The 13,824-nt window shown below is 42.8% G+C and overlaps 1 protein-coding gene across 3 annotated transcripts; it reads right to left on the reverse strand.

The window, feature by feature from the left end:
* Positions 1 to 699: 699 nt before the first annotated feature.
* LOC136767518 (interferon-induced, double-stranded RNA-activated protein kinase) lies at positions 700 to 10,135 on the reverse strand. 3 transcript variants are annotated; one of them, XM_066721343.1, is made up of 12 exons: positions 10,081 to 10,135; positions 8,674 to 9,258; positions 8,437 to 8,527; positions 8,050 to 8,099; positions 7,153 to 7,272; positions 6,521 to 6,631; positions 6,026 to 6,079; positions 5,433 to 5,658; positions 5,218 to 5,346; positions 2,619 to 2,693; positions 2,463 to 2,525; positions 700 to 2,253 (listed from the first exon to the last, which is right to left on the reverse strand). In XM_066721343.1, exons 2-12 carry the CDS (start codon positions 9,132 to 9,134, stop codon positions 2,158 to 2,160), a joined length of 1,476 nt encoding a protein of 491 aa, XP_066577440.1. In that variant the 5' UTR covers positions 9,135 to 9,258; positions 10,081 to 10,135; the 3' UTR covers positions 700 to 2,157. The 3 variants fall into 3 exon arrangements, with proteins under 3 accessions (XP_066577440.1, XP_066577438.1, XP_066577439.1); XM_066721341.1 differs by having other exon boundaries at positions 2,619 to 2,717; XM_066721342.1 differs by lacking the exon at positions 10,081 to 10,135 and adding an exon at positions 9,823 to 9,863 and having other exon boundaries at positions 2,619 to 2,717.
* Between the last annotated feature and the right edge of the window lie 3,689 nt (positions 10,136 to 13,824).

Consider the following 13,824-nt stretch of genomic DNA (forward strand, 5'->3'; position numbering starts at 1 on the left):
AAAACACAATACAAATCACTACTGTAAAGTACACAGGAGTGTATTCATGCGTTTGTGTGTATGTGAGTGTATTGCGTATCTGTGTGTGTGTACCTGTATGCGAGTGTATTATAATGTGTGTTTGTGTGTGTTAGTGTATGGGAGTGTGTTCATCTGTGTTTGCCCGTGTCTATGTGAGTGTATTCATGCGTGTTTGTCTGTGTGTACGTGTATGTCACTGACACACTCTCCCAACCTGCCTGTCTGCACACCCAGCAACAACTACCAGCACTGGGTGGGGGTTACTGCAGGTAATGGTGCTGAGCAGAGCATGCGTGTGGACGCAGACACTGACACACTGAGGTCCTAGTGCCTTGCGTCCTCAGTGTCCACCTCTCCTGTCTCTCACTGACCACACTGTCCTCTCTGTGTCCACCTCTCCTGTCTCTCACTGACCACACTGTCCTCTCTGCATCCACCTCTCCTGTCTCTCACTGACCACACTGTCCTCTCTGCATCCACCTCTCCTGTCTCTCACTGACCACACCGTCCTCTCTGCATCCACCTCTCCTGTCTCTCACTGACCACACCGTCCTCTCTGCATCCACCTCTCCTGTCTCTCACTGACCACAGTGCCGCTCCTTTCCTTTTATTAACCTTTTTTTTTTTTTTTTTTTTACAGTGAAATAAAGACTGGTTACACATTTCATATAGTCATAGTATTTTATCATTTTATTTTATTGCAGTACAATGGCACGTATAACGAGAGATGGACATTTATTGATGAGACCTCGTGTTTCTTGAATAACGAGAATCGTAATTGTTAGACAGTCCCTGGATGTGGAGACGATACAAATACATAGAATACACATTTTTCATTTCATCAAAGTTATTGAATATACAGTAACTCAAGTATGACTTCCCAACCTCTAATCTGTAAACTTAAAACTGCAAATCTGTCCTCATCTCTGACATGATCAATGGAAGCCTTTGTAGACACTTTCCAGTCTAATATCAACGGATTTAAGTTGCACTGGGAAACAATTTAAAGCTGGTTAAGCTAATCTCACACCACATAAGTGTATATCCATGTAAAACAGGACACAGTTTGTTTGTTACTCACCTGCTAATCAGATCATAAATGTGATTTAATCTGCCAACACCTGTGGAACTGGAGGCCAATTCCAATCTAACCTACCCATGATTATAGTGAAAAAGAAATAAAATAAAGGGTTAATATATAAAAATGAGCATTTTACTAAATCCATGATATGTTAAAAGGGTTCTTTTGTGTAAAAAAAAAAAAAAAAAAAAACACTTGTCTGCATGTTAAGTGGGGAATTCTGTCTTGTCAAAGTGCAGGGCGCTGGTACAGGATTGGAAGTGTAACCGTTAAGTAATGTGAACTGGATTAAGGAAGGTAGAATGTGAGAATTGACTATTACCCCGTTTCCACTGGTCATGCTTAGGTGCAGCTCCACCTAGCCGGGCTGTAACCGTAGACCTAAACTTTGCTGCCAGCATTTCCACTCATTTGTGGGATATTTGTGATCTTTTCAAACACTTACTGCTCCAAGCAATTGATGCTGTGTGGCACTGTGTGATCGTACAATAATAAATGCTCAAGCAGACGCCATTACTGTAGTTACAATTTCAGAATGCAGTGGCGTTGCGTCTGGCTGCATCAGGGACGTCACAGTACGTGTCCCGGAGCAGTTTGGCACTCAGCCGCTATGATGTAAAAAACAGTGCCTCATGAAACTAGTTCGGGCACAGGCGGAGGTGCAGCTGAGCCACAGTGGAAACGCCCAGGATTCGAACCGCCTAGTGGAAATGGGACACATGTAAACTGAGGCGGAGTATAGCTTGGGGAAACCCTGCGGTGTGAGAGTTTAGTGGCAGATCTTGCTTGGATCTGAATGTCCATCTCCCACAGACACTCCAAGAGGAAGGCAACCTGATTGGGGGGCTGAAAGTCTAGAGGTTGATGATGTCATCGTATCCATGTCATGATCCTCATCGCCAGCCCTGCTGTAGGTGCAGGGCTGTTGACAGCACTGTGTTAATGGAACTCGATGCCCAATAGCAACAGCGAAGGAACCCACATGGGAGAGCGGGGGTCGGACTCCTGACCGCAGAGATGCCACTGCTGCCCCCGAGCCCAGTACCGAACTCTGATTACTCGGCTATAAAGGCATCAAGGTGTTCAGCGATCTTTGAGGCCTCCGGTCTGCCTTCCGGGCTCTTGGAGAGCATCGCCATAATGATCTGTTTCTACAAAACAAAGTATAACGAGATGCCATTAAGAAACGTTAGACGTTTGAGAAATCCTTCACCTCTGAAGGGAAATGACCATTTTTGAGAAGTGCCCCGTTGGCCTGCTGTCCAGTAGTTCCCCACTTCATGTCTGTGTGTGTGTGTGTGTGTGTGTGTGTGTGTGTGTGTGTGTTCTTTCCTTTTAAGACAAGGAGTACAGCTCTTACCTCAGGGTTGAACTGCTTCGAAAAGCCACGTGGAAAGTTTAGTTCGATTAAGTCACCACATATCTGTGAATGAAACGTATAGCTCAGCCCACAATCTTCATTTCCTCAAAAAGGGTGAAGAACTTTGCCAATATGTTCTCGTAATTTTTTACTCACCTTTAACCTTTCGTGGCCCGTGTTAACTTTCCACAGGAGTTCAAAGTAAATCAGTCCCAGGGCGTATATGTCCACCTTACGGTCATAGTTATTTTCACACTTTAATAAAATATAGACATTATTCCACTCCAAGAATTACACCACGGCACATGAAGTACGCATTGTAACTATGAAATGGACACAGATTAACAAAGCTAAACACGGCTATTTACCTATTTTAGTAGGCGCAGCACAGATAAATACTAAAAGCAAGCAATCCTGGATTTGTCATTCATAAATTATACCAAAGATTTGGTTTTAGATATTTTTATGACTAGCATTTAAAAATATATAGACGGGTGACAAATTAAAAGGAAAAACCAACATAAAAGCGTCTCAGTAAGGTGTTGGGCACCATGAGCCCCAGAACAGCTTCAATGCTCTTGGCACACATTGTACGAGTGTCTGGACTCTACTGGAGGGATGGACACCATTCTTCCAAAAGATATTCCCTCATTTGGGGTTTTGATGATGGTGGTGGAGAGCGCTGTCTAACACGTCAGTCCAGAATCTCCCATAGGTGTTCAATTGGGTTGAGATCTGGTGACTGTGAAGGCCACAGTATATGATTCACATCAGTTCCATACTCATCACACCATTCTGTGACCCTCGTGCCCTGTGGATGTGCATTGTCATCCTGGAAGAGACCACTCCCACCAGGACAGAAATGTGTCAGCATAGGACAGGGATGGTGATCATTTTTAGCCTGGAGTGCCCAGTCTGGTTGTATACTTAGCAAGTGCCAAAGAGTGCCAATGATAAATTAAGGATATAAGTTTTTACAGTGGCTAAACTGCATTTTTTTTTTTTACATATAAGTTATTAAGCAAACATTCCATCCTGCATCCACTGCCAACTTCCCCCCACCTTGAACCCACCCCCGTATCCCTCTAGTCTGGAGAGCAAGTGCAGCTGCAGAATTTGAAGTGAGGCACATCTTCTTCCCAAAAAATATAAATATGCAGGTTCCATTTTTGCTCACAGATTGTCAATTTACAAATACAAAAAAGCAACAGTAATAGCAAAATAGCTCAATCATTTTTATTTTGGACAATGAGAATCTTTAATCCTCATTCAAATTAAATCAATCAATCTAAATTGTATATATTGGAACACCATACCAAAGGTGCCCTGGATAAGAGCGTCTGTTAGAAGTACGATAATGTAATTTCTACTGCTTTTACATTTTGTAAAATAACTAAAACTGGTAGATTAATATACATATGTGGCACTTTGGTTTGAAGACAAAATAAGGCAGTGGTATCAACCTATCGTGAGCATGAATGTACACAAATGTACTCAAATTTGTACACAAATTTATTTTTGAGAATGTACAGCTTTCTTTTACAAACTTTATGAAGTTTTTAAGTTGTCGGAGTGTTAAATATGAATGATTGTGGCCATTTCTCCATTTGATACAGGAGATTACAGTTAACAAAATGCTTTTCCCCGCATGGTCAACATTCCATTGCTGACCACCATTAAAAATCACATCAGGACAGACTCACAGTTTCTGTCATCTTCCTCCTGCTCCCACAGTGCCGCACCGCAGCATAACACTAACATCTCGTCCGTGAAGTGTAGATTATCGCAGTTCTGCACAGATCTGCGCAGCTCCACCAATGGTAGCGGGGGATTCTGCAGTTCTGTGCATAACTGCGAAATCTGCACACAAAAACCTGACCTAAAACAGCAGGAAAATGCCCCCCACAGCATAACAGAGCCTCCGGACCCCCTCACTGTAGGGGTCAAGCAGTCAGGCCTGTCCCGTCCCACATATGCACTTGCCCGCTTGTCCAGAATATGATGAAGGATGACTCATCTGACCGTATCACTTTTTTCCACATCTGTAGACCAGTGCCTATGGTTTTTGCCCCACTGAACACTCAGATGTGCATTTGTCTTTGTAACGAGGGGTTTCTGCACTGCAGCCCTGCTATAATATCCTCTGTGTGGTTCTTGTGGACACAGTCAGATCACTTCCTGCATTGACATTCTCAGTCACCTGGGAAAGAGCTGCTCTTCCGTTTGTCCTTACATATTGCAGTAATGCACGAGCATCACGGCCATCAAATGTGCACTTTCCACCACAATTTCCAACCCTGTTTACGGATGTCTTTCCCTTAGATCTCAATGCAGATGTAACTTTAGTCTCTGTTCCTATTGAAACACTGTGCAGTTGAGCGTCTGTGTGACTGAAGCTCCTGCCATTCGTGCCCCAATAATGACCCCTCTTTCAAAGTCACTTAGATCCTTTCCTCTTGCCATCTTGATCCAAAACCGAGGTCAGCTGGGCCTGCTCAGCATTTGTATACATGCCACAGAGCATGATAGGATGTTAATTGCTTAATTGCATCATGCAGTGCACCTGTTTGAGACATCTGCATTCGTTATGTTCCTCCACTCATTTATTCAGTTTTTTCCTTTCATTTGTCACCCGTCTGTATGTACATATTAAATACATCTTCACAAGTTAAGATCTGGATGTATAAATGCGGGTTAAATATCGGCTCCTAAAACTACTCTAATGGAAGAAAAAAAATCTAATCAAAGCTGTCACCTGTTCCGGGCTCATGTAGAAAGACGTCCCTTTGTCAGTAGTCCGGTCACTGTCTGTTCTGGCAGACGTCACAAACCCAAAATCTCCGATCTTGACTTTGTCATCATTCCCAAGGAATATGTTTTCTGGCTAATAAACGTACATAGATTATATATACTGTCTATATTGGCTTGTGTATGTAGAGCCTTATAGGTTTAGCGATTGTGAAACCTTACCTTCAGGTCTCGGTGAAAGAGATCCTTCGCATGAATGTGTTTCACTCCATTGATGATCTGCTTAAATACACTCAGAGCGTCGTTTCTGCGCCTCTGCATTTCCTGTTCGCTGCTCGCGGTCTTTCCATAATTCTTCTCCTGAATCCATGACCTCAGGGTACCCTTCTCACACAGCTCCATCTGAATGTAAAGGTATCGGTATCGGCCAGAGGAGCAGCTGCCAGGGCTTGTGCAAGGTTTAAACAAAGACAAAGGGAGGCGAATGAAAAGCAACCGAACCAAACATTGGAAACTTTCAGATCGGTGTCGATTCATGTTCAGTGTAGGGAATAGATGTACTAACGGACTTCTGCGTGGTTAAAAGCCCTGAGTTGTAGAAACATTGTGTCTTTGCAGTCACGCTGTTGATGGATATTTAATGGGGGGTGTTTTTACAAGAAGCCGCAAACACGGGGTGGAGATCGTGTGAATGAGGTTCGTCTACACTTTATGGAATTTGAACTATGCTTTGTGCTTCCTGGCACCTAAATTACCATCAGTGTAATGTTTGTGTTGATAAAAAGGAGGTTTTGCATGACTTGGAGCTGCTGTACCTTTCAGAGCTCTCTTCCGTGTCTTCTTCACCTTCAGGCGAAAGGCTGTTGTTTCTTGGGGGAGAGAAATAACAGAATTGAGTGGAATTTCTTCCTGTACGAAGAGTAAAAAGGGAGGATTCAAAACTCTTTTGGGGGGTAAGAAACCCTGACGTATAAAATAATAACTTGCAATAACAACAAAGCACCAATAATTAATTAATAGTTCTTTGACCAACACTATTATCACAAGTGACTTCAGGTTTGTCCTTTGCTCTAGGGTACTCATGAACAATTTAAAACCTGTAAGTATTCAAAGCGTATCATTTGGTTGTCCTGGCAGATTGCTAAAGAGGCTGCACGTTGCTTTTAAAATACTGCCTTTTAAATATGGGGTGGAGGGATACTCATGTAGTGTCCTCACACCGTTCTGTTTTCCACTTTTGTGTATAGAAAGTGTTTGTGGAGACCAGGGCTGTATTTATTAAGGGAAAGTGCCTAACAGAGCTGCTGTACCTTTCACACTTTGGAACTTCATATCGTGTATTTTCTTCCCAGCAGGTGTAATAGCGAACAATGTTCTCGTGATGAAGCCCCACCAACGCCTTCACTTCACGCAGAGCTTTCCTGCGACATAAACAACAATATAAATAATCTACACACACTGAAACAACCCCACACATGAGAAACTGCTCCAGCCTGGACAGTTGAGAACAGTTTTTAACTAAAGTTCAGGAGCAGGACAACCCCCAGTCTCTCATCTGCTTCAAGCACCAATTATCAGCTACAGCAGGGGTGGCTAACAATGGTCCTGGAGAGTTTTTTTCTTCTATGCAGCTCATTAACTGCTTAATTGAGCCATTTAGGCTCTTAATTAGGCAAAATGTCCCTGTGTTCAAGGTAGCAACTGATTGGTAATTTAGAAAGACCAGGAAAACCTTCAGGATTGCGGCTCTGCAGGAACAGGGCTGCCCCCCAAGCTGCAGCCACACCCCACATTTGCCCAGACATGTAAAGGTGAATGCAGATTTCATAATTCATTACAGATTATTGGGGCTAATGCATTGTTGAGGTGACATTTAGTAAAGTATCAGAAATGTACAAGTATCCTACAAAGTGGATTAGATGTATATATATAAAAAAAATACCTCGTACACTTTACAATCTTCACAGCAAAGAAGACATCTTCCAGTTTTCGTCTTGCCTTATAAACAAAGCCATAAGCCCCTGTGCCAAGGGACTCAATCGAGTCATAGTCCTCCTGAAACCTAAAGACACCAGTTACACTCTTTGTAGTGTGTCACTCATTGCAATATTAGAACATTTCAAAAACACCATGACCGTCTTTTTTAAATTAAGTTTGATTTGCAAAACTTGCAGTTCTTATTTTTCATTTGCCTGATTTGTGTGACCAAATCACTTGATTTATATTTTTAAAAGGTGCTGAAAGTGGTATCCTATTTCATATAAAACCTGTGAAAGGAATTTAAACTGATTTTAGTTATTTTTGATCCGATTTGAAAATCATGCATAATGTCTCTCAATCAGATGTTATTGCAGTGGTGCTGCTCTTAGTATAAATACAAACTATTTCTAGATACTTACTACACGGCAAGGTGAAAACTATCAATAAGTCATACTATTTTGTTTAGGCACTCTACAATATCTTAAAACAGTGGTTCTCAACCCTGGACCTGGAGGAGCCACTACCCTGCTGGTTTGTGTTATATCTGAGCTCTCAATTACTTAATTGAACCTCAATTGGAGTAACAATCTACTTAGATTTGACTTTTTAAATCATGTAATAAAAGAGTTGGTTCTTAAAAAAGTTATTTATAGAATTCTATACTAAACTTAAAACCATACCGTTTCAAATCATTAAAGGCTCAGATTTAGGCAAATATTAGATCAATTAAGTGTTCAATTAAGTAATTAAGAGCTCAGTCTGAATAAAAACCAGCAGGGCAGGGGCTCCTCCAGGACTCGTGCTGGGAACCACTGTGTTAAAACTATGTGATTCTGTGTATATGAATCAAGATGCTTACCTTGGTGTTGTAGCTTGATTGTCAGACGACTTTAGATTTGAATCAATCTCCTGATTTTGAAAAAAAGTCCAAAAATAAATAGTTTAAAAACACACATAAAATACAAAACTATCTGTGTTTTGTAAATTAAAGGAGATGAACACAATTATGTTAAGGAAAAACACTTAACATTCACAATCAGAGGTGAAAGTTCAATTAAGTTTTCAATCCACAGCGGTGAGCAGTGAGCATTAACTGCATTCAAAGCATAATTCTTAGCAAGGCCCATCCCTCCCCAATATTTTACTTTACTTACCGCTTTTTCAAATGTAACCTTTTTAATATAATGTCTTTCGATGAGCAATTTCTCCCCTGTAAATTAAGAAAGCTGTCATTCATTAAACTCACACGGCTTGCCTCTGCAGACGAGTTCCCAATGGATGACTCTTCCAAGTCAATCTCAGCACAGTTTAGCAATTCAGAATTTTCCGTGGAACTGCTACAGAAAATACAATTACAATAAAATGACAAAAACAGCAATTAAGTCTTGCTTCACTCACAAGTACAGTAAGGGTGGCCGCTTCCACCGTTGCACTTTGTCTGATGGCGGCATGGACCCTCTCTGTGGCCTCATCCCCCCCTTACCTCTTCTCACTCCTCTTCCAAGAAACGCGGCTGTCCTCACTCTTCTCCACAACCCCTCTCGACAGCAGATCATACAGCTTCTTTTTCACACTTTTGGGGTTGGCCTTCAATTTCTTGGCAATTTCGAGGGCTGTTTGTCCTCTATCTGTTCGTAGTAAACTGAGCACAAGCGATTGGTCTACATCGGAGGACTCAGGGGGCGTACTGCTTGCCTGTGGTTCCTGGGTCGGCTCCCTCGGCTTTAGAGACCACTTTGGGGGGCTGCCCTCAGTCTTCTGCAGATGCCCCTTCTTCTCCAGGCTGTACAGCTGTGGGTTGACATCTTTGGCGCAGTTGAGTCCCACACCCTTGGCGATATTTAGTGCACTGGTTCCTTCCTCCGTCTGTATTAAAAAGTCAATAATCCGCTCCTCCAAACTCTTGTAACTGAGGGAAAGGACATCTTTCTTCCTTGAAGACATTGTTTGGGGATCTAGGTCTGGTTCAATTGGTGTGTCAATCTGTCTTGAATTTTCAGTTTTTCATAGGTTTTATATATGTGGCAGTCAATGGTTGCGTGCGTGCGTGTGTGTCCTCTTCAGCAGCCTGCTTGAGCAAAAGAGATCTCATGAAAGAGTCAGGAAGAGCAAGAGAGAGAGAGCAACTCTGTGACAGACAAACAGCTGACTGACCAGAGAAACGCTGGCCGTGTTCGTGTAGCGCAGATTTCCGCACGTCAGCGCGGCTCCACCAATGGGGTTGCTGGGATTCTGCAGATCTGCGCAGAGCTGCGGAAATCTGCGCAACAAGAACTCGACCACAATCATCCTAAACCTCGCTGTGCAGCGATTTAAAGAACATAAGAAAGTTTACAAAAGATAGGAGGCCCTTCGACCCATCGTGCTCCTATCCTATCCTGTCCAGTCTGGTTTTAAATGATCCCAGATTGTCCTTCAGCCACATCGCTGGGGAGTCTGTCCAGATGGTGACTGTGTGAAGAAGTGTCCCCTAATGAATGACAGCTCTGGACAGGAGACTGAATGGAGCAGATTCAAAATACATGGGTTTCAAAGTACCGGGGATCACGGTATCCGTCTAACTGGTTCCCAGCGCTGCAGGCGGTTTAAGGAAGTTCATTGGACTGGAGATTACAACTAGTACTGAACAAACCTTTTTTGTCGTCCGTTGTACTAACGCAAAACCCCGTCGCTTTTTGATTTTGTCAGATATGATGAATCTAAATATATAAGATTTATATACACTGACATAAAGCACACGTACAAAGTCGTGTCATCTCCACTGTAACGCAGTTCAATAAACACTGTAGGGTTTCTAAGTGTGAACGAGTGTTTAGCGGACTATTACTGCTCAGATAAATACAGATTATTATTATTGTGAATATTGTTAATCGTTTATTGTCCGCGTTACCTTTCTTGCGCCGGCTCCCCAGGCAGCTGCTAGGTCCTCTCACCACGCATGCGTACTGGGCTAGTTTCGTTTTCACAGAAATGCTTTGCACAGGACCTGCTCTCCAGTCTTTTGACACGTACAACGCATGACCACGCATTGCAGTTGAGGCTCAGTTTGCCTTCAATATTAAACCTTTGCAGCTGCATAAAGCCTTATTCACAGCAGACCTGCGAGTCAAATACAGTCGTGCAGTCAATTAACAGACAGAACTAATTACAGTTCAGTTGTTCCTGTGCCAAGCTACCTGACCATCTGATGAGTGCATGATTGACTGAAGGCTCATTTTGACGAATGCTACTGTAAACACATTATTCAGGTTTGCTGCCATGGTTATTACCTTTTAAGGCAAGGGCCATCAATTCTACAGAAAATAACTGACCTGCAAAATTGGAGTATCGCTGCAAATGTACCTCAGACTCCAAACACCGCTGTCATTTTAATTCTTACCCATCATAGACCCAAATCCGGTAACACCTACATCAAATTAAATGTATAGAATACATCAAGTAATCGGGACAAAAGCAAGCGTTCGTGTCCTTTGTCGTTGGCAGGTCCGAGAGCGTGTCTGGGGCAGCCACTGGCCAGAATGGAGCCTCTTCATCTTCTTCACCTCCCTGCTGCAGCACCTTCGCTTCTCTTGGCTCCTGGGGACCCCGCCCTCTGGATTTAACTGGGAAGGTGGGATTGATCTGGTCCCCACACCCTTTCTGTGTGGTCTACTGGAGTCAAATCCCTGGCAGCCCCTCCAAACAGGCCCCTGGACATCTGTGCTAATGGTGAAGTTTGAAGGGGACAAGTCGGGGGTGAGTCTTGCCCTGTGGATCTGTGGTTCCCAGCCCTGGCACTGGAGAAGCCCCTGGTGTCGACTGGTTTCCTTTCCAATCCACCCGATGCATATGTTATCAAGCAGTGAATGGATATTATCCACCTTTATCAGTCTGATTTGAATGGGTAAGTAGGTAACTGCCCTGGTTTTTGTTTTTAATAACTAGGTATAACAGTGTTGGTTAGGAAAAAAAAAAATTCCAGAATGTTCTACCCTTACGTTTAGCAAGGAAAAAATGCTATTTAGCTAGACATGCAGATGGGTGACAAATTAAAGGAAAAACCTGAATACATGATTGGAGGAACAAAACAAATGTGCAGGTGAAACAGGTGCACTGCATGATGCAATTAATCAATTAACATCCTCTCATGCTCTGTGGCATGTGTACAATGCTGAGCAGGCCCAGCTGACCTCGATTTTGGATCAAGATGGCAAGAGGAAAGGATCTAAGTGACTTTGAAAGAGGGGTCATTATTGGGGCACGAATGTGTAAAAGTCAGGGGGTGAATACTTTTGAGAGCCACTGTACTTCTCTGCAGGATTTCAAATTGGACCGAGTCCTGCCTTTTCTTCTTCAATAGTATATATCTGTATGTTCCTTTAATCTGAATGCAGCTCTCTCTCACACTGGGCCCCATGAGTTCTGTCCTATTGATAGAGAAAGTTGTTATAGTAACTGTACATTATTTTCATTTTGTATTATTTTATGAACATTTGCTCTGTGTAGGGCAGTGTTACCCAAACATGGTCCAGGAGAGTCTCTATCCAGTAAGTTTTGTAAGTCACCCTGAATCGCTAATTTCAACAGATTGTGAACATGTGGAAGGTATTGATCTATTAAGCAATTAACTTGGATCAATTAAGGAAACTCCGGTCATTGATGACTAAAAAGGGTAGTTCATTTTCTTTTTACCAAATCTCTACATTACTTTATTTCACAAATCACCTATTTTATTGATCACATTAAAATGGTCCCAGGTGTTAAGAAATTGATGATTAAAGGTTACCAACGGAGGCCCTCGAGGACTGGGTTAGGGCAGCGGCTATTTGTGGCGTCTTTGGATTTGTCATCATGATATGTTCCATGTTGTATCACGTGTCCCTCTGTAGCATCTTTTGCAGGTCAGACAATTCAGACAGACACCTTTTGACACAGTAAGGTTACTTACTTACTTACTTACTTACTTACTTATTTATTTATGAGGTTAATAATCATTCATTGTACATTATGCTGTCTTTATGCAATCGTTATATTATGTACACTACAGTATATTTGTTAAAATAAGCTAATTAACGGTTACAAATGACCATGTAGCATGACTTATTACTTCTCAACAGAAGTCCAACTTATGTTCAAAACCGGTTTACGGCAGGTCATAGGAACTATGGCGTAAGTTGGAACGCGCCTGTATTCATGGGCTGCCTGATGCCACTGGATGAACTCATCCAGGAAGGTTTCAATTGTGAACGTTGTCGGCAGGTTGAAATCCTAGAGATCAAGGTTCGTGATCTTGAGGCTCAGCTTGTCGATCTGCGCTGTATTAGGGATATAGAAGAATTGGTCAATCAGCCCATGAGGGAGATGGTGTGCAGCCAAAACCCAGGAGAGTTGAGACCTTAGAGCAGGAAAGTGGACAGAACTGCTTGGTTACAGTAGGTCGTAACTGCAGAAAAGGGTGCGCACAACCCCTAGAGACACCCCAAGAGCTAGAATTGCCCAACAGGTTCCAACTGCTGGACACCGAGTTGGACAGTGACAGCTCAGATGGTGATGGGGGTGCAGTTGAGCACCAGAGCACCATGGTGTCCACTCCCCCTCCAGAACATGGAGGTAGTTATAGTAAGAGACTCGATTCTTAGAGGCTTAGATCACACAGTGTGTTCTAGTGATTCAGTAGTTTCACATCACTGATTTGTGTTGGGGCGGGGGAATGGATTTTATTTGATTTTGGCTTATTCTCTTGGCTAGCCGGTCCGAACCGTCAAACCCCCCCCTTTCAGGGACTGAGCCAAGGAACTGCTGCAGAGGCGGTCTATGACAGGGGAGGTGGTGGGATGCAAGAGAATGAAGCGCTGCGGATGTGTGTTGATGACGGGGTATTTATACGCTTTGACCGGAAGCGAGTGTGATGACATCGCAGTTCACTCCCGAAATGAATGTATAAATTCCACTAAGGAGCCCCGCCTGGTGCTCAGGTTGCAGATCTCCCTAAACTAAAAGATGCTCCACATTGGAATCAATGACATAGGAAAAGGAAGGGCAGAGGTTCTGCAAGACAAATTTAAAGAGTTAGGAACAAAACTAAAGAGCAGAACCTTCACGGTAGTTTTCTCTGAAATACTTCCGCTACCACGTGTTCGGGCAGGGAGCTCTGACAATGGGAGAAAACCAAGGGAAACGGCTAGTAGGAAAGTCCTGAAATGTTTGTTCCTCAGTGCCAGGAGTATAACAGCAAGAGGTCAAGGGGAAGTGAAACAGCTAAAGGCTAAAAATGGAAGGATCTTAGAAAATGAACAAGATGTGGCAAATGTTCTAAATGAGTATTTCACAGAGGTTTTTACAAAAGAAAAACAGATAACATGCCACAGGTTAACAAGCAGTCCAGTCAAACCCTAAGAGAGATCAGGATGAATGAGGAGGAGGTACTAAAGGGACCAGCAGAATTGAAAACAAACAAATCACCTGGGCCAGACAATATATTTCCAATAGAACTGTGCTGGGAGAAAGATTTGGAGTCGGCAATTCTAATCAGATTTTATTACGTGCACAGGAAAAACAGCAGAACGCAGCTACAGAAAGTATTAAACAAGTATAATGCCGTTTCTTCAAAGAGTTCAAGGAAGTACATAGCTTTTATTCCCATTTTGGGACACAC

This window comes from Amia ocellicauda, chromosome 14, assembly GCF_036373705.1.
Source record: "Amia ocellicauda isolate fAmiCal2 chromosome 14, fAmiCal2.hap1, whole genome shotgun sequence".
Taxonomy (NCBI): Eukaryota; Metazoa; Chordata; class Actinopteri; order Amiiformes; family Amiidae; genus Amia; species Amia ocellicauda.